This window comes from Calypte anna, chromosome 13 (assembly GCF_003957555.1).
Source record: "Calypte anna isolate BGI_N300 chromosome 13, bCalAnn1_v1.p, whole genome shotgun sequence".
NCBI classification, from domain to species: Eukaryota; Metazoa; Chordata; class Aves; order Apodiformes; family Trochilidae; genus Calypte; species Calypte anna.
In genome coordinates, this window is record NC_044259.1 from 14,059,948 (window position 1) to 14,085,935 (window position 25,988).

At 38.8% G+C, this 25,988-nt stretch overlaps 1 protein-coding gene across 2 annotated transcripts in view; it reads right to left on the bottom strand.

Moving 5' to 3' along the window:
* SPOCK1 (SPARC (osteonectin), cwcv and kazal like domains proteoglycan 1) overlaps positions 1–25,988 on the bottom strand; it is a 247,878-nt gene that overhangs the window by 67,316 nt on the left and 154,574 nt on the right. For both annotated transcript variants that reach the window (XM_030459232.1, XM_030459231.1), the window contains exon 5: positions 13,878–14,010. In XM_030459232.1, the coding sequence (XP_030315092.1) occupies positions 13,878–14,010 (133 nt within the window). The remainder of the gene's footprint in view (positions 1–13,877; positions 14,011–25,988) is intronic.

Here is a 25,988-nt window from a genome sequence, read left to right on the forward strand (position 1 = left end):
GCCTTCATTTCCTTTTCTCACTGCCTTTCAAATGACCTTGATCCTAGAGACTCTGAACCAGGCAGATGCAAGATTCTCCTTCCCTTCAAAGTGCACAGGGCAGTAGACCCCTCTCTAAAACACATTTTTGGCAAACTAATGCCTCCCAGTGGGCACCCACCCTCTAGGTCCATCTGCAGTAGGAATCATTAGACAGCAGTGAATATTACTGAAGGGGAGAACTGCTTAAAATATTTTTAATTATACTCACTGTAGAACGAATAAATACTTCAACTTAAGACAAGGTGAATTACAACTTATTCTGATTTCTTACAGTTTTCACCTGGAGCAGTATATATTATTTCCCTCCTTGCCACCTCTTGAATTCTCATTAACCTTTCTGTCAAGACTGCATTAAACTTGTCTTGTTAATTCACCATGTTCTTTGAGAACTCTGACATGGAGATGACAAATGGTTATCTAAAAAACCCCTCTGGTTAAGCACATAACAAGAAACACAACATTCCAGTTTACAACACCAGTTTGATTTCAGCTTTGCTACTTCAGCAAGTTCAACAGCAAGATTATATGAACAGCTTCAGCATCTGTCCTTAAGGGAGAAAGAAGAAAAGGCCGTGGACCCTGAAGAACTCTAAAGGCTTCAAGAACCTCCTCCAAAGTTGAAGCAGTTTTGATGTTCCAGGATGATTTCTCCAGCATGCTTGCCTCCTAATTAGTCACCTTTTACAACTAATACACCCTGCTCTTAACTCTCACACCAAGGTGCTAAAATGACCTTAAGTCAAGGTGATACATTTCTGCAGAAAGTTTATAAACTTGGGAGCATTTCTAGTGAGAAGCTGTTGCAACACAAGGTCAGGCATGAACATTTCTATTCAGGGAGGTTTTGGGACAGAAATATTGCACTTTCTGTAAACACCAGGCACCTAGCAGAGTATTTGTTGATCACTCCAAAAGATTTCAAATTAGTTAATTAACTGGTATTGATGTACTACATCTATCCTACTAAACATTTTTTGAAAAATTTTAAGACAATTATGCACTGAAATTACCATTTATATGGCTCCTTTCATCCACAAGAGAGTCAGAGTCCTATTTTTTTATAAAAGTATCTATACTTTTATAGTAGTATTAATACATACTACTGCTCAAGTGCAGGCAGCTCTGCAGTAGCGAATATCAAATGCTCTGCACCAGCACACAACGTAATGGGTTGTATGAAGAGAGCAATGATATTTAAATCCAGAGAGATTACGAAACCAAATTAGGCAGATTAGAGTACAGACTATATGCTCTAATACAGGGGGCTTTCAAAATAAAGATTATATACTGGCTTGTAAAAATTAAGTCCATTGCACCATGACTTTTAGACTTCTGAAAATAGCTTTGCTTTTCCTGCATTGCTTTCTTGACCAAGCAAAGTAATTCATTGGCCCCTGGTCAGAGTCCCTTGCATGACCTGTCAGAATCCACTTCTTGCTTAAGAACAGAAAACAGTCACAGACAGCTGCATTTTTGGAACCAGTTACCATGTTGAGATTAAGCCTTGAAACTATTTCTTGCAGTTAAAGGGCTGCACGTGGTTTCTGCCACAGTACCTGACTTGTCCAGAGGATGTCACCTTGGAAATGCAAGCAAAAGAGGCATCTTTGTCTAAGTCCTGCTAAACTCCAGGCAGAGACAGCACCTGCTTGGACAGGCTGGAAAATTGGGTCCCAGTGGCAGTATTGACTGAATACCACACTGTGCCTTGGACAGCCACTAAAATGTCACTTTTTCTCCTCTGGATTTGGAAAGGGTCTAACTCCCTGCAGAATCAATGTCATCCACCTGATGACTACTGCGCTCAGTTTGCCACATAATTAATCCCCACAGTCACTGATACCAGGTGTGTACTGAGCTGACACTCAAATGAGATGTGATCTGCTTGCCCTGCAGACATTTAGTGACTAACACAGACCCCAGATTCTCAGGCTGAGTACCAGCATGTTTGCTACACATACTATAGACTAGTCCTCATGGTATTGTGGTGCTACTAACCACCCCTTAAGCTAGTGCTGCAAAGACCATCTTCAACATTTAAAGGTTCAAATGACATTTTGGCAGTGGTATTTTTCTCTTGAACACTGAGACCACGAGGTTTTTGATGAGTGAACAACCTTGAAGACAGAAGAATAAAGTGACTTTTAACTCTTCTGTAAGGTCACACAATCACTGGGGTCTGCCTGCACATATATTCAAAATCTAATTGTATTAAAATGCTGAAAATAAATATTTTGATCACCACCACACTGACACTGAAATGTTGATTTGAATGTTGAAATGTTGACTGTGTTGATTTGAAACAGTAAAATTGAGGCTGTAGAGTTCATCTTTGTAGCACCTCCTCCTCTTCCCTGAAGAGCATCCTTAGGGTGTCTGAGCCCTCACTTCCACAGGGAGGCATTTAATAACTCAGCTGGTACTGGCCTCCATCCCTTGGGAAAGGCATTAGTCCCTTCTCATTCTGCCCACAGCTTGGCCAGCCAGATGGAGAGAACCTCACTTCCCTTAAGCATTCTTCTCATTTCTTGATTGTCTCATCTCAACAGGGAGGCTTCCCCTCATCAAAGTGCTGAGGAGATGATCTGTATCATTCTGTTTAAAAATGAAACGAGAATGGGTAACCTGTGCTGTCAGCATGATGCTGAAGGATGACAGCAGCATTCAGACATCAACTGTAGCCCTGGGCATGGGATCACCAAGGAAATCTGTCCCTCAGGAGTTTCACAGGCTGATGATGGGGAACCACTAATTTGAACACCTCTCTGGATAGGAAAGTATTTGATTTAAGGAAGATTAGATCATCACAATTTCTCCTGACAAGAACACCTGTCTTGTAAGGCCTTGAGCCTATATTTTGGGCTAGCACTGTGCTCTAGCCAAGACCTTAAAAATATTCACAACTCAGACTGTCACCACTGCTACATCTCCTTGTCACTCTCCTCTGAGTGTGACTGATTTGCCAAGATCAAGACTAAATTCACTATTAGCAGCAAGGGCAGGGCACCTACCTACCATGAATTATACAGCTGGCTTTCCTTCTTAGCCTCGTAGGTACCTAAAGAAAATGCTTTCCCTGCATTGTTGCTTTTTATATCCACACAATCCTCTGGGCAACAATGGATGACTGCTGGGCTCATCCCACTGTCTCCTCCCTGCTCCCAAAACAAAGATGAGTACAAATGAGGCATTGCTACTGAATGTCCCAGCCTGTATTCAAAACTTTACTGATATCATAGCAGGGTGTCTTGTGCCCTAGGATAAGATGGAAAAAAAAATGGGGGGCACAGAGACAAAATCATGGGTACAGAGATGAAACTAAAGTTGATAAACAGCCATGCAAGACAAGTCTGTGAAGCCAAGGGATCAGCTTTTGACATGTGTAACAGAAATATCCCAGAAGCCAGGACAAAGACTATTACAGAACAAACACGAGGCTTAGAGAACATCAGATTTTGGGAGATGGCAAACAAGTCTCCTCCCAAACCCATTATTCAGCCCAAAGGTGTAAAATGAGGGAGCCAGAGATGAGCAATGAGCAGAAAAATCTAGACAGTGCTCTCAGCTCTGGCAGCAGTGAAAGATGATGTCTTGAGCATATTAACAAAGCAATAAATCCCAGAGAGTAATCTGCCACCCTGAAAGCATAGCATAAGCTTAGGCTGGAGAGCTTTTGCCCAAGGGAAGAAGATACTGGAGTGTCAGTGTCAGCTCACATCTTTGATTCTCTTCTAAAGGTACCTCTAAGTGGGTCACTCAATTTACTGGTAAACTGCAAGATTTGATACTGAAGTCACTCAGTATCTTCTCTGAAGGAGGATTATATGATTATATGACACAGTTTTAGACACTGATGTGCTCTGTTATTCTCACCATGCCAATGCAGAGATAATCAGTGATAATGAAGAAAGCTTTTTTCTAATCTATTTCTACAGAAGTTTTAAGCTTCACTGCAGACATTTACTAGGAAATCATCAGGCTTATTCAAAGCATTCACCTTCTGTGTTGTGGGGGGGCTCATTCTTCCACTGACAATATTGAAAAGTTTGCTAGTGCATCAGAAGAAGAACATTTAAAAGGCTTCTGATTGAGGAAGATTGAAAACATGCCAAATACTGGATTTTAAAATCAACTTTCAGGACAGGTGTAAGAAAAAAAAATAACATTCAGGTAACAGTCTGCTTCAGAAGAGATGGAAACTGTTTAGTGAAGACTGAATTCAGACACGTGTACTTAATCTTAACCTATAGTCACAGCCAATTTATATATTACTCATTTTACTAATCTAATATTAATCCAATATTTCATTGTATTTAAGAGCAAAAGCTATGTGTATGACCATATGAGCTCATAAAATTCTTACTTCATAAAAGTATTCTATATTAATCTTTATACGTTCTGTTCCTTCTTTCCATCTCCCAGCTTCTTTTTCTTTTTATATATTCTATGTGATCCTTAGAAATAGGTAAGTGAATACAGTAACAGCCAACTCCTCTCAACCTGCAGCTTGTATCTTTTGGCATCAAGAGAAAGCCTTAGAACTGCAAGATTCAGTATCTCCTGTAAGTAAAATTACTCCTGAAATGAATGTACACAAACATCTTTTGAAGACTGAAGTGTCCCCAGCTAACCCGTGTTAAGCACCAGAATCTACAAAAGCTCTGATATCCTATCAAAAATGAACAAAATTTCATTGTGAAAACCCAAAACATTGACTGTGCCTTCCATGAGGAAGGGTAAAGAGCCTCTCTGGTCCACAGATGAAATGGAAATCTCAGTATTTTGCAAGAGGAACTGGCTAAATGTTATTAAATTATTAATACTGGCAGCTTGCAGCAGGTAAAACCAACATCTCACTGAGAGCTTGCTGTCTGGATATTAGGGCTGACATATCCCTTGCTGCCACACACATGGGTACATCCTCCAGGAGCACCTGGAGCCTTCCCCCTGGTTAGACCATTTCTGGGCTTCCCAATGTCTGCTCCTGGGCAGGGTTTGTCAGACAGCCTGCAGGTAACTCACAGCATGGAAATAAAGGATCAGGACTATCAGGTAAGCACTCAAAATAAATACAACATTTAGAACATGCTTTTAGATTTAAGGAAAAGTCTGGTCTTTAAATTACTGCTTTTGAGTTTACTGGATTAAAACAAAAGACCTTGTGGCACCCCATGAGAGTTACAGAATTCAGAGGGGTTTTGCTTTGTCTTGCCTGTGAGATGTATTTAGGTAATAAAAGACACTTCTGACACGAATGCTCCTATACAGGTTCTGTGATGACAGATTTTAGTTTTGAAGATAGAGATGTCTCTGTATAAGTCTGTATTCCTCTTCCATTTCAATTATAGGCTTTTTCTGGTTATTCTCTGTTTATTTGAACTGAAAGTTTTTTGATACCAGCTGTAGCAGAACTTGGTCATGATGTGCATCCTGTGATCCCAGTTTTAACACCCAGCATAAACCAGCCCAACTTCCAGCCTAGCACATCACATCACCCGAAACAGCTTTTTATTTCAGCCTCCCCTCAATTTAAGTGAGCTACATATGATCTGTAAATGCCTTCAGACTTCACACTGGTTCTTATACCATTTAGCCACAGAGGGAGATTCCACTGTGAAACACCTCAAGAAAGTTAAAACCAGAGACTTTAAAATTGGAATTTCTAACTAGTGGCTTTCATTTGGGTGAAAGGCAAGATATTCTTGAAATACCTTGAAAATCTGAAGCCAAGAGGGAGAAAGTCCATTAACAAGTTGAAGCCTTTACCTACAGGAAGCTTTTAGCACTTTTATCTAATCTAATTTGTATTTAATAAGACAGGTTTTTTTCTAACAGTGCATCCACAGTCACTGGTAAGAACCCCTGTGAATGAAGTTAATTATTTTTGGATTTTTGCAGAGTTCAGTTTTACATCTTTAGATATTCTGCTTGAAATTTATAGGTAGCCCTGGTGTTGCTTTTGCCCTGTAATGATGTCATTTCCACAGATAATTAGTCCTATTGATTACTTCTATTCTTCACCTTTGGAGAGGCAGCTAAGAGAAGTAATAACAGTTGATGCCATTTTTATTTGTAGTATTCCATTTACAATTCTATTACAGCTGGATCAAAATCAAAGAGTTGTCCACAAAAATAACAAAAGGCTGTTGATTATTACTTTGGTCATGATGCAAGTTGTTATTTATGCACTGAATCTTACCTAAGGGGTGAAGGTAAGGTACACTTTAAGCCACATTCAAACATGATTTAAGGATGCCATAGGTATGCCCAGGAAAGTAATTATTATATGCTGATTTTAGGTTTAAACTACCTGGGGACACAGTTTTAATTACACTGGAAGTTCATCTCACTTCCATGTGCTTTTGCTGATCCGGCATTGGAATGGGCTGCCCAGGGAAGTAGTGGATTCTCCTTCCCTGGAGCTATTTAAAAAGAGACTGGATGTGGCACTCAGTGCCATGGTCTAGCAACTGCAACAGTGGTTCAAGGGTTGGACTTGATGATCTCTGAGGTCCCTTCCAACCCAGCCAATTCTATGATTCTAATTATGTAAAGACCACCTCCACCCTCAGATTTACCCTCACTTTTTATCACAATTACATTCTGACTGACAATGAAAGACAAGATGTCACACATTGTGTCACCAGATGTGAGGAATCCATTCCTAGCAAGTGGAGGAGTGTGCAAAAGCCACGTGAGGGATTGTGCTCATTGTTACCTTTGCCTACTAAGAACGAAGGAAAGTAATGGAGCAAATCCAATTGAAAAGGAATTATGGGATCCAGTCTTGCACACGCACAAGGAAATTAACTATCACCCATTGTATTGCCTTTTCCTAAATTTAGATAAGCAGCACCCTGTATTTCCAAAGATATGCCCTTGCCAACACTTCTATTTGAGAACAGTTTTCCTTTCCATTTTCTTTCTGAAAACATCATCAGTTTTACTTTAACCTCAGGTCAACATTAAAACTGAAGTGTGACAGTAAGTTTACTGTTTGGCAGGCTCAGTCGTATTGGTCTGTGCAGATACAAATTGTACAGGTTGAGGTAGTGTCTTTTTGTTTTATAAGATGAGTTGTAAATTTAGGGGTAGAACTAATTTCAGCCTCCACAGATGTTAGAAAGACAAAGGGGGAAGATTAAAATCCTCTCAATGACTACAATTCAGCTTTGGTTATAGTCTCATCCTGGGAAATTGTATTTGAAACGTTCTCTACCCTTTGTCTTTGGGTTCAGTTGTGCCAAACACTTTAATATAACTGTGTTTTACAAGCTGAGATTTTCAAGGACAATCTTTTATTCATTATTTCAGTCTTGTGACCAGTAGTAAAAGAGGTAAAGGTTGCAAACAAACAAAATGAAGCATTTACCCCCAAGCCTCTAAAGGGAGCTGTGCTCTGGAGGGACAGCATCCTGCACTGCAACAGGGTGCTGCTGAGAAGGGGCCATTTTTTGGAAGCTGCTATTGGAAATCTAACTATGGACTTCAAGTCTTCAAATCTATTTTCTACTTAAATGATGGAGGGAAAAGAGCTGCTTCAGAGCTTTTGCAGCCACAACAGAAACAGGTTTTGCTGTGTCATCCCAAACCAAGACAGTGCACTTTGCTGCAGGAATGTACTTTACCTGTAAAAATAGGAAACAGCTGCTGATTAATTAAAAAAAATAAATAATCCAGACTCAATCTCTCCCATTAGCTGGCCCAGACCAACACTTGTCACCCCTAAGTGGAAGTAGAAACAGCCCAAATATAATACAGACAATCCAAATATTCACCTAAAGCCTTTAAAGAATTTAAAGAAGTTGGATGAGAGAAGAAACCTGCAGCTGCCTCACACTTCCAACTGTTTGTTGGAAACCTGATGATTACAGACTCTGCCCAGGTTCTCATACTGCATTTCCCAGCATGGTGTTCATACAGTGCTACAGAGTGTATACATAGATACATTTTCAGAAGGGGTTTTTAGGGGGGTTTGAGCAGCATTTTCTCTATACTCAAATTACCACTTGCAGCAACACGCCTCATATTATCACAGTTTCCCCCAGATTCTGTGGGCTTTACTTGATAATTAAAACGTTCAACTTTGACAACTTAACTGTGGTAAAATAACAGATTTAGGAACTAAAGAAAAAAAACAAAACAGATTTAGAAATAAGTTATTTTGCAAAGGACTTAGTCTCTGCAAAGCCAAATTGTTTTGGACTAAGCAATGTTAAAATATCAACAAGCTAAAAATATTCTTTTCCTCCTAGGCAAGGTTACAGAAAGGACATGAACATGGCATACCCCAATCAGACCAAGTTTGTGCTTAACACATAGCTGTTAAAACTTTGAGGTACAACTTTGAATATATCTTGCTTTCTGTCAAGCCCTTTTTCCCCACTGGCCTCAGTAGAAATATAACTCATATCTTAAAAGAAATTATCCTAAAAAAGAACAAAGGTTGTGAGCCATTTAAGTCTGCCCACAGAATGCCTCCAATATATTTGTCCTGCCTTTATGAAGCATAAAATAGATCACCAAAGCAAGCCCTCCTCTTCCCAACATTGACCAGTGCCTTTATTTTTGTGGAAAACTGACTACTTCAAACTCCATTAATCAGTATCTTCTGATTAGGAGTCTTCAGGGGATTTTTTATTTCAAAATCATTTTTTCAGTACAGTGTTAATGAAAGCTTGTTCTCCAAAGATGAAAGGGATGGCAACAGTCCCTGAAAGAACATCATGTCTTGGGCCACAGCAATTTCTCATCAGTTCATAAACCCTCAAACTTTGCAATATGACAAATCAGCCCTTACTCTTCTAAAAACTGCCCAGAGTTTTTTCCTCTGTCAATTCACTGCAGAAGCCTCTACTTTAGCTCTTCTAACAACTCACAGTATGCCAGGTAAAAAAAAAACAAAAAATCTTCCAAACATACATATTAATGGGATTTAGCTGAGAAGGTGCCACAGAAGCAGCCACAACACATAGATCAGTAGGTGTGCAGGCCTAGTCTTCCCCAGTTAGAATACAAAATCAGTAGAGGATTTTTTTGGATTTTAAATTTACTGACACCACCGAAATGTAAAAGCTTCTCTACGACAACCTTAAACTAAGTGGGATTTGAAAGCAAGCTCAGGAATTTGCTGAATGGCATGCACAGAGTTCAGAAGTTACAATTCCCAGTTCCTCAGAGTTTACCAAAGGTTACTCTGAGCAGAGAAAAGCAGAGATTTGTTTGTTCTGGATTGGTTTTTTTGTGGCCAAAACACCCCTGAGAGGTGGCACTGGTAAGAACATGAGAGACAGAAGCCATTTTTTCATTACATTAATTGAAGAAAAGATGAACCTTGTTCTTTGAGCATACACTAAACCAAGCCTTACACATCAACTATCTGAAGATATTTTCAGACTATCTGAAAAGCTGTCATCTACCTTCTTCCTGATTCTCTGTTCATTCCTTGAGACCATGCTGAGAAAAACACCCCAGACATATAAACAACAGGATGTCTTTAGGATAAATGGTCCTAGAAGAAATAAATATTTCTTCAAGTAACTTTGCTCATCTCATGCTTTAAGCCAAATCTGCAGTTACAGTGGGCACAGTACAGAACCACTCTGGTTTTTGCCTTCCAAGAGACATGGCTTATTAATTAGGACTTGATTATATGGTTACAGCTTCACATAGCTTTTGGAAACAGTAATGAGCAAACACATAAGGCTGCTTTTATTTCCTTCTACATGAATTTCTATAACCACATCCTACCTTGTATTACTCTTCCTGTCGTTCCTATTTTCCCTCCCTCTGTCTTTCCTTCATTTTCCCCTCATGAAACCAACCCAAAAATAGAAGTCAGCAGAGAATTTAATCCATCTCTGACAAGGCTGAGCCATCCTTTGTACAAAGCACAGGCAGGGAAAACTGCAAGAGCACAGCTGGGTAACAGCACCCTGCACCTAAAGGAGAGGTAACCCAGCCAATAGTTGGATTATGAAAAACCAAACCATGTTGCAGTAAATACACAACACATTCACACTTCACAACTATTTGTTAATCATGCTTCTGAACACAGACTCCTAATGAAATGTAGCAACCCTCACAACTCACACATTTAACTAACAATGTCTTGTTATTTTTATTCCTGTTCCAAGATAGTTGGAGAATTTTCTCTTGCACATCCCTTGATATCAAATTTGTTACCTAGTGTTATGACAACAGGAGGTGATTTTTCCATTTTCAAACAAAAAGAGACATAATCATTGACTTAATTAGTTTACAATGACTTAATTAAGACTTTCAGAACAACATTGTACCTAATTAGATGCATAATAATTATACTAATGTTCTTCTCCATCTTTGAAGGGACCATTAGTCATAGAGGTGGTATGTTTTGTAATTTAAGATCATCCTTATTTTTATATTCAGATTAGTTAAGTGCAGTCATCGTTATGTTCAGGTAATTGCTTTATTAACCAGCTTAATTAAACTTCCTGTAAAACTGACAGCTACAGAGTTATTCTTAGTATGTTGCTACCAAAAACATTAAATAATTACATAGTGCTCTTTACAGGGCTTACTTTCCTCACAAGCTTAATTCATTAGTACTTTAAAGAGCCTTTAAAATCTGACAACAATGTAACAATGTACTATGGAAGGGCTTTGTATTGTCAGAACATTAAATAGAGCTGTTATACCCAGGAAACAGCAATTTCTCTTAAAAAACTTTAGAATATGGGAGAGCGTTTGCATTTTAAAACATCCACATTCCAAACAGTAACTACAGATTCAGTGAAATTCTTTACAAACCTAAAGGCCACAGAGTTCAAAGTTAATAGGAAAGAGTGACAAGGTTTCTAAGTTCACAGAATTAAAAAAAAAAAAAAAAAGCCCTGTTGTTAACCCAACACACTTAGTGCTGGTTTTTTTGGTTATTTTATTTTATTTTATTTACACACAATGTCAGTTACTCAACATTTGTAGGGACATCCCCATTGTAGTATTGACCCTCCAGAACATGTCATGGAGCCCACATTTCTGCTAGGATTTTAATGCTTTCTCTACTGCTCTGCAAATTGCTGCCTTCAGAGAATCCTAATCCCTTATAATCGAGAGGGATGGGCACAGTCAGTTCCCAGAATCACCAGTGCTACAATTAGCAGAAGAAAAATGCCTTCCTTCAAAATGCAATCTCCATAGAAAGCATTAGAACAAAAAGTGCAACAGCCTGAGGATTATTTAACAGTGCAAACCAGAAAGATGATAATGCTTTTGCTGCTTTGCCATACAGCCTTTCTGAAAGGAGGGTATCATTATCCAGTGGGCAGACTAAGACCTTTAACAGCAACTAAAGCATTTAAAGAACAACAACTGAAAATCCACTTTATGTTACCTGGAATTAGATCCTTTAAGATTTCTTGAAATATTCATTAAAAAAAAACCAACAGCCCAAACAAAACAAATCAAAGTCTTCCACATTCCTCTGCTGAACATTCCAGATCAAGTCCTGCAGCCTTAGTTTTGCTTTAATGTCTGAAACTAAACTTTGAAGGGTAGAAATTTAAAAAGCCAATAGTGATTTATGGAATACTCATGATCTATTCAAACAACTTCAGCCCATGTCAAAGTTGAAATAGAAAAGGAACGTGCTCCTTCCTTGAAGAGGAACGTTTTGATGAAGAGGAGTAGGTTAGCTCCATTATCTACCTGCCTTAGCTAGAGTTAGAGATGCCTTCACTTTTGGATAAGAATCCAAGAACCACATTAGTTCAGCCCTCTGATCCCTCAGCCTAGAGTCATCCCAAGTTGCGGATCTCTTAAAAGCAAAAAAAAAAAAAAAATATGAAGGACTAAACAAAGAAGCAAATTAGAAACAGAAAAAAATCAGTCCTGCTGAAGGGCACCAATCTTCCCAGCTTCTGGTAACCTCTGGCTTAGGGACTTGGTGTGCTAGAGGTTTCCTGCAGTGGGTACATTCTCCATGGGTTTACAGAAATGCCATTTTTATCCATTATATGTCAGAGCAGAATACTGTGCTACAGTGAATTTCACTATTTGATTTTGAGGTGAAAAAAACCCCAAAATTACTTTGTTTTGAAGCTGATTTATAATTTCATTAGATCTTGTTTTATGAAGTACAGCATTTCTTTTCCAGTATAAATCACAATTTCATATAAAAACCACACTGAACTGTTCCAGTTAATTCTGTGCTTCCTTGAAGTTTCCACACCTCTGAGAGCCATTACTGCCCTTCTCTAAGCACTTCTTCTACCATGTCAGTTTTGAGATGAAGTGAAAACTGAAGGTAACAAGAAGTCCAGTTTCTTCTTTACAGAGAAACAATCATATTTTGTGCTTATCAATTTCTTTTTTAACATGTTATTTGCATTTTTGCCTGGCAGTGATCATTACAATGTCTTCTGAGAAACAACCAGATTTATTCTACAAAGTAGCTAAATGAGAGCCTGTGATATGTGTATTTGGTTTTCTTTTAATGTGAGTTACTACATATTTACTGACACCACAGCTTCCTCTGCATTTTATCAGTCAGACTTCTGCAGGATCATTGCCTGTTCATTCATTTCTACATCAGCTAAGAGTTCAAAGCATGGAAAGAGCAATCCTCAGTCCAAACTTTGCTGATAGCCATGACTGGCAGGCCCCAGTCATTACTGAAATGCCTTGATACTGCTCTGCCAGGCCATGAACTAGAAGCCCAAACCCTGTCTTCTGTCTGCTGCACTGGCAGGAAAAGGCAAAAATCTAACAGAGTCAAGATCAAAACGTGCTGTGTGTGTGTGTCCATGTGTGAATCCCACCTGGCCTGCCTATGGGACCTGATGGCCTGTAAACAAGTTCAGAAGGTTTTTTTCCCCCTGAAATGGAATGGCTACTCTCCATCTTTTGTTTCCAAGCTTAGCAAGAACCCTTCCGTTCACCACCTGTATCATTACACATTCACAAAGCAGGGAATGCAGAGCCAGACCCAAATGCATACGTACAAACCCAAAGCAATGTGTTATTTGCCCACACTCAGATGTTCACCTTCTTGCATTTTCAGTCAGTATTGGAACATGCCAGCAATGCTGTGCCAGAAATAATTGCCAACAGCTCTGCACATGGAAGAAAATTACCAAAGAAGAGCTTTGATTTTTGTGGCTTAAGGGCAAGAGAGAGGGATGACATTATCTGGTGAAAACTAATGGTGAATGTGAGGGAAGCAGTTCAGTTCTGTTCCTAAAAGATAACAGAAACCTGTGATCATTGCTGAACATAAAAATGTTATTTGTTAGGACATTAAAAATACACTATTTAGTTTTAATGTTCTGCCTAAAGTATTTGCCCCTCGTTTACCAAGATTTTTTCCTTTGGAAAAAAAAAAGATGCCAAAAACTACTGTAATAATGTGCTCCTTTTGCTAGGACTAAATATTAGATGGATTACAAATCAGCATGACACTGAGAGAGCCTTCAATCAAAAAAAAAAATCTAAAAATAAATCACAGAACGTTGATATTTCCAAGTTCTTTCAGCACTTAGAAATAAAACTTTCAGTAGCCAATCTGATGAAATGGAGTTTCATCTGTTGCATCATAATACTGGACATGTTCTAATTCATTAACAAGAATGAGCTATTTAGAGAAACATGGATCATGACTAATAAGGTGCTGATTTGTCATTCTGAGTTGCTGTTTGTCAAGGATGTAAAAATCTAGCACATTTTACACAGAAATACTCCAAGAACTAAAGCAGTTACTAATTTTAATTCTGCCTATTAACAAAAGGCAGCTTGTCTTCACACTACAGCCTGGATGACCCCATCTGCCAGTGTTTCAGATCACAAGCAGAACTTACCCTGGTGGTGTACGTGTGTCCATCAGATCCACAGACAGGGCTGGAGTGTGTCATGGGGCAAGGTTTGCACTTGGCTATGTTAGCTGGTCCAGTCCAGGGCTTCTGGGCCAAGTTGCCCTTCTTTTGTCTGAGGCTGTAAAATAAGGGACACCAGGGGTTTGGTTTTTAGCATGCTTGTGTAACACAGAAAAGTGAAAGCTTCTTTGCATAGGGCAAAGCTGGATTTTCAGCCCAGGATTAATTTAAAGCAAGTACATTACATGTAGCTCCTAACAATGTTTTATGATATGGCACAATGCAGGAGGCAATCTAAAAAGTAATAAATTGGTATGCAGTCTTAGATTTACAATACTTGGCCGCTTCATTTTGATTTATAACTTTACATGACTTCACTTAATATGGCATTTTCTTCACCTACACAGCTTTTGTGGTGAAGCAGGCAAGTCATGCCACAGCAGATTGTATTTAGAGACATTTTCACCAGGCCTTCTCTGGGTTGCCAAGTTACTGTTAAGGTTGCAACTATTTTAAAACAAAATCCTTCAGAAAACATTTCAATTTATGGTTATATAAAAAAAAAAAAAAGTATAAAATCCCCAAACAAATTTGTCTCAGTAGGCTCAGTAACCCTCTCCACACGCCAGTTACTGAACAGCTCTTAGTCTTGGCTCATTCACCATTGCCCCAGGAATGCTATAAAGTGACAGAAAACATCTTCACATCTACAAATGCATTTGTACCATGGTAGTGCCTGCAGTTGTCCTCAAGTCATGGACTACTCAATTATTGCATTAAAAATGTCTATGAGAAGACATCTGCTCCAAAAGTTTCTTGCAAAACATGTGCTATTGATTCTGATTAATAGCTCATTTTCCTGCCATAATGAACTACTTGACTGATACAACATTAAGTAATTATCACCAGCCTACTGGTGTAAGCTGATTAAAAGTTTGCTTGAGAAACCACGAGTCAATGTTACAATGCAGATTCACTTTTGGCCATGTGTACTTGTCTTTCATTTGAAAGCATTTACAAGGGAAGGGAAGGCATCGCAGCAGCTTTGCTGGAGACTGTGTAAGAAAACTAACTGCCATCTGTTCTCATACCACAGTAAAAATAAAAAAAAAGGTTTAACAGTTCAGCTAGAAATACATTTCAATGTGCCACTGAATGACTTTATCACAGTTTTAGAAAAATATATACAGATTTTTTTTTTAAAAGCAATTTCACTACAGATTGCAATTTGCTTTACAATACCAACTCCAACGTAATGACTCATTCAGCTGCTAAAATAATAAAAAATTCTATTCTTTCACCTCAGTTCTAGTTTTCTTCAAGTCTAACCTTCGTCTGTCCCAGTGATGAACAGGACTATTAAGAAGGTTGTGTCCACAGAAGGACTCCAATAATGATATTATAAACTATGAAAATAGAAGCCTAGTATTTAAGACTAAATTCCCTTTTTATTTTGAAGATGCTTTCTTAATGCACAGAGCAGCCTTCCCTCTTTCAGATGCATTCTGCCTTAGGAGTTACCATTAACACTAACTGCTGCAGGAAGGAGTTGCCTGGCTCTGGACCCCCAAACACAACTCTTCAGACACAACCTCCTTTTCTTGGATTCTACAAATCATTGATTTAAGTTTTCCAGAGTAACTTTTCAGCAGACTCCTTGCCTCCAACAGTGCTTTATTACTACAACAGACTGATTATCTTACGTTCTGAACATTCTGAACACAGGCATTTCATTTGTCTTTTCAGCTTGACAAGAAAATTCCCTTGTTCATCTAATGTAGGGCCCTTCACTTCTGTACTGAGGGTAAAAAGAAGAGGCAGAGCCTTCAGCTGGAGCTTCATCCTCTGCAGCTGCTTTGAAGCCAAGAGCAATGCAAAGGCTGAGCCAGGACCTAGAGTGGTTTCACCTGAGCTTCATTTACAGATGCTGAAGGAAACATTATGCCCTTCCTCCTCTCTACATTCATCTTTGAGATCTTCTTTTGATAATAAGAGCAAAATTATTCTCCCAAAGAGGGTGATATCTCATATTCAAGAAGAATTCACAGGGGAGTAAATCTCAAAGCATTTTATTCTTTCAAAAAGAATAAGTTAGCAGTTTCTGCAGCATTTCATGTAACATGGAAGGAGGCAAGAAACCTGCAGCAATCTGAATTTCCACAGGTGGGAGGTGATGGGCAGCACAGCAGCCATTTTGGTTGCACAAAACAATATGGGATTCAAAAATGAGTATTTTCTTTTTAAGCTACAGCTTTTTCAGAAACAATAGAACAGTATACCCATGCTTGAAACAAATAAAAAATAGCTTTTATCTGCTAGGCCAAGTAAGCAATAAGAAAGCTTTAACTGATAATGCAGATTCTGCACCCCCACCAAAAATACAGGTAAGCACCTACTTCCTAGGGAGAAAATCCATGTTTGAAAAGCAAATATGCATTTTTCTGTATGTTTTGAGAGGCTGGATAACCCTTTTGGAAACTTTTCAATCCTATAGCCCCAAACAACACACCAAACATCCAAACAAATTAAAACCTAGACTAGAATATTGGCTGCCACGAGGAGCCAGCCTGCAAATCCCTTCTCAATGGAAGTGCACATTCACAAACTCTGGGAACGTGTTTTCCTGTGCTAATCATCTTGTTTTAGAAAAAATGTGTCAGGAGGAAGCAAAGCCAAAGAAAATCAGACCTTGTTGTGCATTTTTTTTGTGGTTTGATTTTTTTTCCTCACAACTTACCCACTTTAATCCTGTTTTAGGACTCAAGGTTGAAAGGATCTACTACAAATCATTAGAAAATATCAGCTGTGCAGAAAGAATAAACCAGAAACTCTCCACAGGCAGAAAAGGCTGTCACTTCCATAAGGACACAAAGGCCAGGTATTTTCAATATACCAGAAGCAGACAGACACGAATATCTACTTAAGTTTTAGGACTGGCAGGCAAGCCATGCCTGCTTGTGCTTTTCAGACTGGTAAACTGAGAGGAGTAAGAGTTAAAGGGCAGTCAAGTTTTACAAAAATCAACTTCTTAACAAATGGTTTAAAACATCCACACTGCAACATACTCAACATCATTACTCATTCCCCAGACATACCACTTACCACAGAGTGCAGAAACACAGGGAGACTCTACCTGGCTTGCTCACACATGAACAGGGAGGCTCTAGGAAGGTTTCCAGATGCCACCAGCCAGGTGACAGAACCATACACAACAACCATACTGAACAACCTGCCCTGAAGTCACAAAATCCTCCTCCACCACCACACAGGTCCCCCAAACACAAAGGAAGCTCAAAAGCTCCAGGAAAATTGGCTCCACCCAAGATTAAAGAGGCTTCCAGGTGTGCCTTGGAGCAGAGCTGATGAGTGCAGCTGGTGGCCTTGGCCCAGCTGGCAGCTCCAGTAACACCATCAATCAGTAACACCCCCAACTTTCCTGGGCTGGGGACTCAGCTCAAAAATTATGTGTTTTTTATATTTACATTTACGATTGGTAGTATTTAATTTAATTTTAAATTATACACAGGTCATAGAAATCTGAACAATTTCATTTTTATTTGCCTTGAAATACTCTTGGAGAAAGAGACATTTTAAAATACTTTGAAGTAGCATTTTTAAAAGGCAATAATTTCTCTTTTAAGGGTGAAACCTGAAGGGCATTACTAAAGAGCATCCCAGCCACAACATAAGAAGTGACAGTGGCTATGAAATGGATAAGCTTGGTTTCAACCAATACTTCCAAGCTCTCCAACAAAGTTCATTTTCTTTTATATACTGATTTTATTTTGCCCAAAGGAACTTTTGAATGAATTTTCAAAGATCTGCTGCAAATTACATCAGAAAGTTTCTCAGAACTCAACAAACAAGTTATACAATTTCTTCTAACAGAGAGTGTTAGGTAAAGAAAATAGAGAGATTGGTACTGTCTCTTCTTGTTCTCTAAGTCACCGTTTCAGTGATATTCCACAAGCACAGAATTTGGTTCAATAGATGTTACAAATTACTAGCAACACTCAACTCTGTTTCTACAACAATTTACTTAGGACCTATCTGAATAGCATGGAATTGTCCAGCATTTTTTCATAAAACAAGGCTTAACTACAAAATCCTAACTTGACCAAACCAACTTATTTCATGGAGATAAATTTGCATTACTGAACTTTTAATGACATTGCCACTGGATATCTAGATAGTGTTGTGCCAGTTTATCTGCAAGTGTTGGTCCAAGGTTGGGGCTTTGCAGCTACCCTGACATATAAAGTGCTACAGGGAGAGAAACTCTTGTCCCTCTTTCCTCTTCCCTAAAGCCAGAAATCTCAAAGCCCTCAAGGCTCTGGTCCTGATTGGGCTGATTGCATGTAAGACCATTGGTTTCTTCTGGAAGATCTCTTCCATGTAGCAATAGAGATCTTGCCATCCTGAGGGTATGCTGGTTCCCTGGAAGGCAGGTTGCCCTCCCAGGTGAGCCCAGATGCTGACACCCTTGACTTCAGGTGACTGTGGATGCCACATGTCACATAAATACAATTAAAAAGTTCAGTGCACCCAAGGAAGCTACCAAGTATGTCTGCTTCCTGAGAAGGAGCAGGGAGTTCTGACAGAGCAAACCCAAATGGTTTCCCAAAGCTGGAACAACTCACTGTGGAAAAAGTTTAAAATGTATTGTACTTTCTCTGTGCCTTGTGCACAGTTTGTTCTTGTCTCCCTGAAGGAAGCTTATCACAGCAGTACCTGCTTGCTTCTCTCTTCCCTTTCCATAAGTTGCTTCTCTTATTCCTGAGGAAATGTGTAGCAGAATGTGTAGAGGAATGGCCTGTGCATGCGTACACAGCCCCAGGTTTGAGGCACTCAGGTGCTAATTACGAGGTGGGAGGTGGAAGTGAAGCCCACCTGTGTTAAACCTCCGCCCCCCCTCCCCCCCAATTAGGGTTTGCCTCAGCTGCGTTGCACTGAACTGGCTCCCTTCTTCCCGGTTCACCTAATCAGGGGCTAGACCCTGGTCTGTGCCCACATTCTCCACCAGATGCAGATGGGCGAACCTTCCTTGGGGTTGATGTCAAAGAGGTGTTATGGCCAAGGTGCACGGTTAGTGCAAATTTTGCCGCCTTCAGACTCAGCTTAGCCTCCTTCAGTGCTTCTGCTCCAGACTCAGTTAACCTCCTCCTATGGCTGCCCCAGAGTGAGCTGAGGGTGTGTTGGGAAGCTCCCCTTTTATTGGCCCCCCCAATCCTGCTCATGTGCAGCTGAGGCAAACCCTAATTGGGCAGGGGTGGAGGCTTAACACAGGTGGGCTTCACTCACACCTCCCACCTTGTAATTAGCACCTGAGTGCCTCAAACCTGGGGCTGTGTACGCATGCACAGGCCATTCCTCTACACATTCTGCTACAGAAATGAATGACAGAGCTGAAATCTGCCAGTATAAATGGGAATGTTCTCTTCTTCCTTTGTATCATTTTTGTATTCTGTTTATTAGAGCTAAGAGTTTGGCCTCATTTCCACAACCTTTCATATTTTTCACAGGAGCTGTATATACCCTGAGCACTACCAGGCAAGCTATGTGAAGCAAACAAGCTACACATTTTTCCTTGGAAAAAACCCAAAAAGGATACTAAGCTTTTGAATTAGACAAAGACTCCTTATTTAATACAAACCCTTTAAAATGAGAACAGAGATGTGATTAGAATAATCTTTCTAACTAGAATTTGCACCTTCACATACAAAGAATAATAACATGCAGAGGTGCCTTGCAATTTAGCATCATCCCATTGGACTTGTATACTACCACTTCCTTTGATTTCATTATTCAAAGAAGTAATTTCAACTATCTGATTGTACTAAGGCTGCTGATTACTTTCTCTTGCTGCCTTTATATCTGCTTCCCAACAGATCTGGCTTAAAAGAGCCATAAGAAATAAAAGGCTTTGGTAGATGTGCAAAGATTCTTAATGGGATATGGTGGTGACTGGGGACTTTCCTGGCAGAATGAGGCTTGTTCAAGACTTTCTACCTCAGTCCATGGATACTCCACTCACTCTGGTCTTTCAAACAGTGACACCAAGGAGATTATATTGAGATTATTATATGAGAATAAATATGTCCATGGCTTGAGAGTATCAGTAGCCACAGGGCTACTAGCAGAGAGTAGGCTGGACTAAGAAGAAGGAGCTAGAAATGAAGAAAATAGGGAAGAGGGAAAAGGAAAATCCTGACTGTTGAGGTGAAAGTGAAATGAAAAATAGGTCTTTCCAAGGCAAGAGAAAGAGTCAGGCCTGTATCTTGTCACCAATAAGGCAGCGTGGGGAAAACAACATAGCAGGGGGAATCTGTCAGCTAGATACAGGGAAGGACAGAAGCTCAGCTACAGCAGCAAGTTTTACAAGAGAAATTCTGACAGATTTGCAGGGAAAATGCCCTGAAGATTCTTGCATGGCTGGACCTACTAGGTCTAGCTGGCAACCAGCTCTTGAAAGAGAATATAGGATCTTGCTCAGGGTGCTCAAGGTGTAATAAGATGAAGGAATTTTTTTACTTTTTATTTTCTCATGTGTTTTAAAAGAACGGGGGATTTGGAAATGGTGACATAGATTCTGAGGACCTAGAGGGTAAGAAATATTGTACTTTGTTTGACTGCTTTGATACAACTGAGACTCAGCATCATTGAGGCAGAAAACCCCAACTGCAGCTGATTGAGCAAGGCAAAACAGCAGCAAGGTCTCTGTGTAAACAGGTATAATATGACATTTAAATGTGCATGCTGATAAACTGCCAAGACAATTTGGTCTGCACAGTATCAGGATCTCTCAGTATCCATCTGAGATCTTAGCACCTGGCCTTACTTATTCCTGAACTAAAAATGGTAAGATTATTTATTAGGGTCATTAGGGAAGCACATGAATTTCTGCCTTTGGGAGCTTTAATGCATAAAAACAGTGTTTGAAAGGTCCCCTTTCATTCACAGATTATTGTGATTACAGGCAATTTATTTTTTAATCTAAATTCTTAACTATTTGAAACTTTTAGACCTAATACATTTGTTCCAGCTGCATAGATATAAACACTGGCAAGGTTCACAAAAAGAATCAAAAAAAAATCCACACAAACATACAATCCCAGTGTTTTTTAAAAATCATTATGCTCTATTGAATAAATAATACAGCTTCTACACTCTGCCTGTTCTCATGAGTTTTCATAAGAGAATTATTTTCCTTTTCATCATTTTTTAACACTAACATAAAAAAGAAACTCAGATACCAAACTACGTTAAAATAGAATGAAGTGCCTTGAATTTCAAAAGAGGAGAGAAGATAGCACAAAGTTCATAATTAAAGCTGAAATCTTTTCCACCACTCCTCAGCTTGTAGTAATCTTCAGCAGCCACTTCTGAACCCTGGATTTAGTGTGCTGTCTGAGTCACTGTAACTTGGTGCTTAGAGGTGAAATGCACTGCAAATTTAATACTTTTGTTGCCATTAGCTTGCTTTCCTTCCTTCTGTGGCAACCTGTGTAGGTTTGGGGTTTTTTTTTTCCCTTTTACCAGAGAAGAATACTTTTTAAGAGGATGAAGATATCTTTTCTCTGCTGATTATTTTGATATTAAAATACTTTATTGATCAGGTCTGTCTCCTCCTGCTGATGGAGATATCCCAAGAATCTAAATTGCTGATGGCATGTGAGATTATTCTGAGCTCTCACATTTGCTTGGGAAGAAGAGCTGATCCTCCCTTACTATGCCCTGTTTCATGCAATTAGACAAGTCCAATTTTTTTCCACCAAATCTGGCAAAGCAGTCACTTCCCACTATTTCCCTGTAACAACTCACATTTCTAGCTACAATGTGCTTAAGTAGCTGTGCAAGTTATTTAGTGAGGCTAAATATCACAGCAGATTTCTTGGCAGCATTTAGTAATGTTAGAAAATTCCAACACAACGATGAAATCTCCCAGAAGCTGTGGACAGACAAGTTTGAAAGTGTTCTTCAGTCCCAGCCAGCTGCAGTTGCTCAAGTTTAACACCAGCAAAGCCCCAGTGCCTCTCATGTTTCTGCAGACAGTCAGCTGCTTGGCAGGACAAAACTGCTGGGACAAACTTGTGGGTTCAAAGAGGTGGCAGAGCCCCACCAGGATCTTTATCAGCTCTGTGGCCATCAGTAGGGTTTATAATCCAGCCTAATTTCCTACAGCAATGACAGTAGCTCAGTCACATGCAACAGATTTCTCCCTTCTACACTCCACAAAGCCTTACTGCCTCAAAAGGGGGAGGGGTTTTTTTTTGGTGTTTTTTGGTTGGTTGGTTGGTTGTTGTTTGGGTTTTTTTGTTGGGGTTTTTTTCATTAAAGCAAGAAGGTTCAGAAATCTTATTGTCACTTTGCAACTGCAGGGGAAAAAACAATGGACCCCCCAACTCAAGCATCCTCAGACAGCTCAGCTGTGTTCTGCTTCATTATGTTGATTTTGCTTTTCCTAAGGCAAAGAACATGCAATCCTCACAAAAACTGACATATTGCTGGTAGGGATGAGAAAGTAAATGCATTTTAAAAACTACAGTAATAACTCTTGCCCTTAAGGCACAAACCCAAATGTCTCTTTTTAAAAATGACTGCACAGAACTTCTATTGTGTGAATACTTTGCTACCATGGTACAAACAATCAGTTCCAAGCTATGCTAACAAAATATTTGCCCCTTCTGACACATTTTATTATGAGAGAGGCTTATTAAATTCTGGAGAAGGCTGTTGCAGAATAAGCTGTTGAGATTTTTACAATTAGCGCCCATTACCTAAGAATTCAAATCTGATTTCTGAAGAGAATTGGCTTGTCAAACAACAGACAATTAAAAAAAAAATCCAGTGCCAAGGCCACCTCCAGACTATTGTCAAAATCCAGCATGCAAAGTTGGCTTGGAAAAATAATCAGAATGCAGTTTCCCATGTCAGAATAAAATGGATGTTAGTGAAATGCATGCTGACCAAACCAGTTATAAATATCAGAAGGAGCTGGGTAGTTTTAAAATCCCATCCTTTTTAGCATCTAAATAAGCTAATGCTCCTGTTGCTTATTCAGCACTGCTGATTTATAGAGCTCAGTACTATGAATGTCTAAACATTCTGCTGAATTTCTCAACATATTCAGTGCTGTCTGTCTGATTATTTGATGCTGGAGATGGAGCTTATAATATCTATACTATTCCCAGCTTCTCAAATGAAGCCATCAAGAGCATTATCCATCTTATGGCAGGCTATGTCTTAATGAAAGTTGACTGGAGCTTCAGGAAGATCCCAAACTGATAGACAGAATTTACATAATCATATTAATTTATGAGACTGACTGAATGCACATGATCCAGTCTAGAGAAAGCACATGGTGTAAGACACCTTTAGGTAAAATTTGAAGATGAATGCAATCGACATACTTGTAGAAACTGCAAGATATACATTTCATGAGTTACTGTCACTGAGTTATTAAAATTTCACTTTGCTGTGACCTTGACTCATGGAGCCTAGCAACCATGCATTGCAAACCATCCGTTCTTCCCATCTTCTTCAAATACGTAGCTCCATAGGATCCTCTGCCCACAGAGGCTTAAGGAACCATTAAAATGCAATGGAGCTTCACATTTACTCTTTTGAAAGTTTCAGTATTTCATAGCAGCTTCCTCAAAAGCATATTTTACTCTGTGAAAAAGTGAGACTCAAACAGTGCTATATTTCAATATACATTACCTGAGACTTTTACAGTTTGGTTATGGAGTTTTTTTGTTTTTGTTTTTGTTTTTTTTTTAATTTAAATTGTTTGCTAGATTATTAAACAGGAATCAGTTTAGTGCAGATAATGTTGGTTGACTATGTGCAACATTACTTTCAATCACTCCTTCACACTTGAATTTCACTTCAGCATACATTTCTCTTTATTTATCTTGCTGTTATCATCTATGCATTCATGTCCTCACCCTTCTGCTTTGTCCCCATTCATCCTTTGTGACTTGATATATTGATGCTGTGATGTCAAGGGCTGGATGAAACTCATTATGAAATTAATAGCTCTCATTGTATTTTATAGAAAACTGGACTATGAGTTTCTGAAAGGAGTACAAACCAAGTACTTGATGCAAAATTTCTGAACTAAAAAAGGAACTAATTAAAAAAACTCAGAGACTTCTGAGCTCTTTCTTTGCTAAGCTAAAATATTGTTGCAAATGAAAAATTTATACACAGATAAAACACAGAGGCTCAAGAAATTAACTATGGATGAGGTGCTAAGTAGGAACGACTGCAGTGTAATTCAATTTGGCATCTTGGGGTTCAGGTAAACTGGATTAGCAAAGACTAGAAATATCTGTCAAAGGACTTGAAAGAGATTTAAAGCCAGATGACTGGCCAGAATAATGGCACAGAGCATCATGATGTACAGCAATGAAGAATGAGCAGGCTAATTTATACAATGGAACTACAAAATCTCCCTTTTATTCAACATGGACCATCAATTTAAATGCCAATAAAGTACAAAGAAAAAAATTCTAATGAAGAGGAAAGAAAAAGCAGAGGACAGATAAGTTCCCTGTATTTCTATCTGTTGAACAGTCTTCTGATCAAGTCAAGAGACTGGATGCTAGACTAGAGAAGCAGATCTGATTCTTTTTTAGTGATCTCAACTCTTTTTAATTAACTCTGTCCTCTCTCAACTTCTTAACTCATTATATAAATGAACAAAAAAACCCTTACATTATACTTTACTACACAGGTTAATTAATCTTACATAGTTGATGATCACCCATTGTACCAACCAACTAATTAGAATGGGTTGTTTGGTTTCATAAAAGAAGATGGGTTGTGTGGATCAAAGCTCCTGCTGGCTAAATCAGCAAAGCAGAATCTGATATCCCAGGGACCAGGTCACTCACCCAGGCTGAGGAAACTAAATCCCTTCCCCAGTTAACACCATGAGAAAGAAATAAAAACCACAGGTTTTGAGGGAAAGCCATAAAGAAAAGCCAATAGGCACTTCTCAGAAGATCCAGAAAATTATCCCACCCAAATCCAAAGGCTTGAACCTCTCTATTTTATTTTCTACACTTACTTTCTATTTTACTTTTACATCCTACTCACGTTTTCAGGGTGAGAACCTTTCTTGTAAATACTATGCAAATAATTCTTTAAGAGCTAATCCAAGAACATTAAAAAAAACAAACAAACAAAGAAAACCCCCAACCAAACACAACAGTTTTAAGTAATTTATCTAATATTTGATTTCACAGAAGTGACAGCTTTTTAGACTGGCTGCAATTCAATTTCTTCTTATCTACTAGACTAATTGGTGTAGGAAATAACTCTGTGGAATGTGCTAGAAATTTTGACTTTTTAAATTGCAATCACTGAAGATTCTGTATTTGCTTGCAATGAATCTTTTAGGGCTTCATTGTTAAAGTAGAGAACATAAATCCAATAACTGATAGCAAAATGAAGGCTTGATAATTCTCTCTTAACTAATTTGAAAACTTGTTAATCTTCTTGCCCCTGCTATTCCACAAAGATTTAATAGCAGAGATCTGTAGAAATGTTTCCTGGTAATTATGCCTCATTAATGTAACAGAATCTATCATGATACGTTTGCTATTTATTTATTTATTTCGGGCAGCTCTACCCTGGAGGCAGTTAAGTGGCTTAGAATGAATATACAGTCCTTGATAAAAGATATAGCACTGAATGTACAGATGGGAAAGGTGAATATGAATCTTCAAAATATAAAATAATACCATAGGCTTCCAACTCTACAGGAATATAAGTATGAGAGGAACTTTATTTCCTACTGAGGAAAGAGAATGGTGGAGACCAACATTGGACACCCTGCTCACAGCCTCCATTTGCATCGTGTTCAAGAAATTGGCTGAACTGTAAGAAGTGTAAAGTATAACACAGAAATACCAAGATTTTTTCCTTCCTTCTTTTAAAGATACAGAAGATGCAGGTTCATAGCAATGAAAATATCATATATTATAAATCTGGTTAAAATCTAGAGATACAAGCAATGTATCTTTCACAAGTCTGCTGAGGTATTATTCTTTTTGCCTCAAAAGTTCACAGCACAGCCTTGCCTTGTTG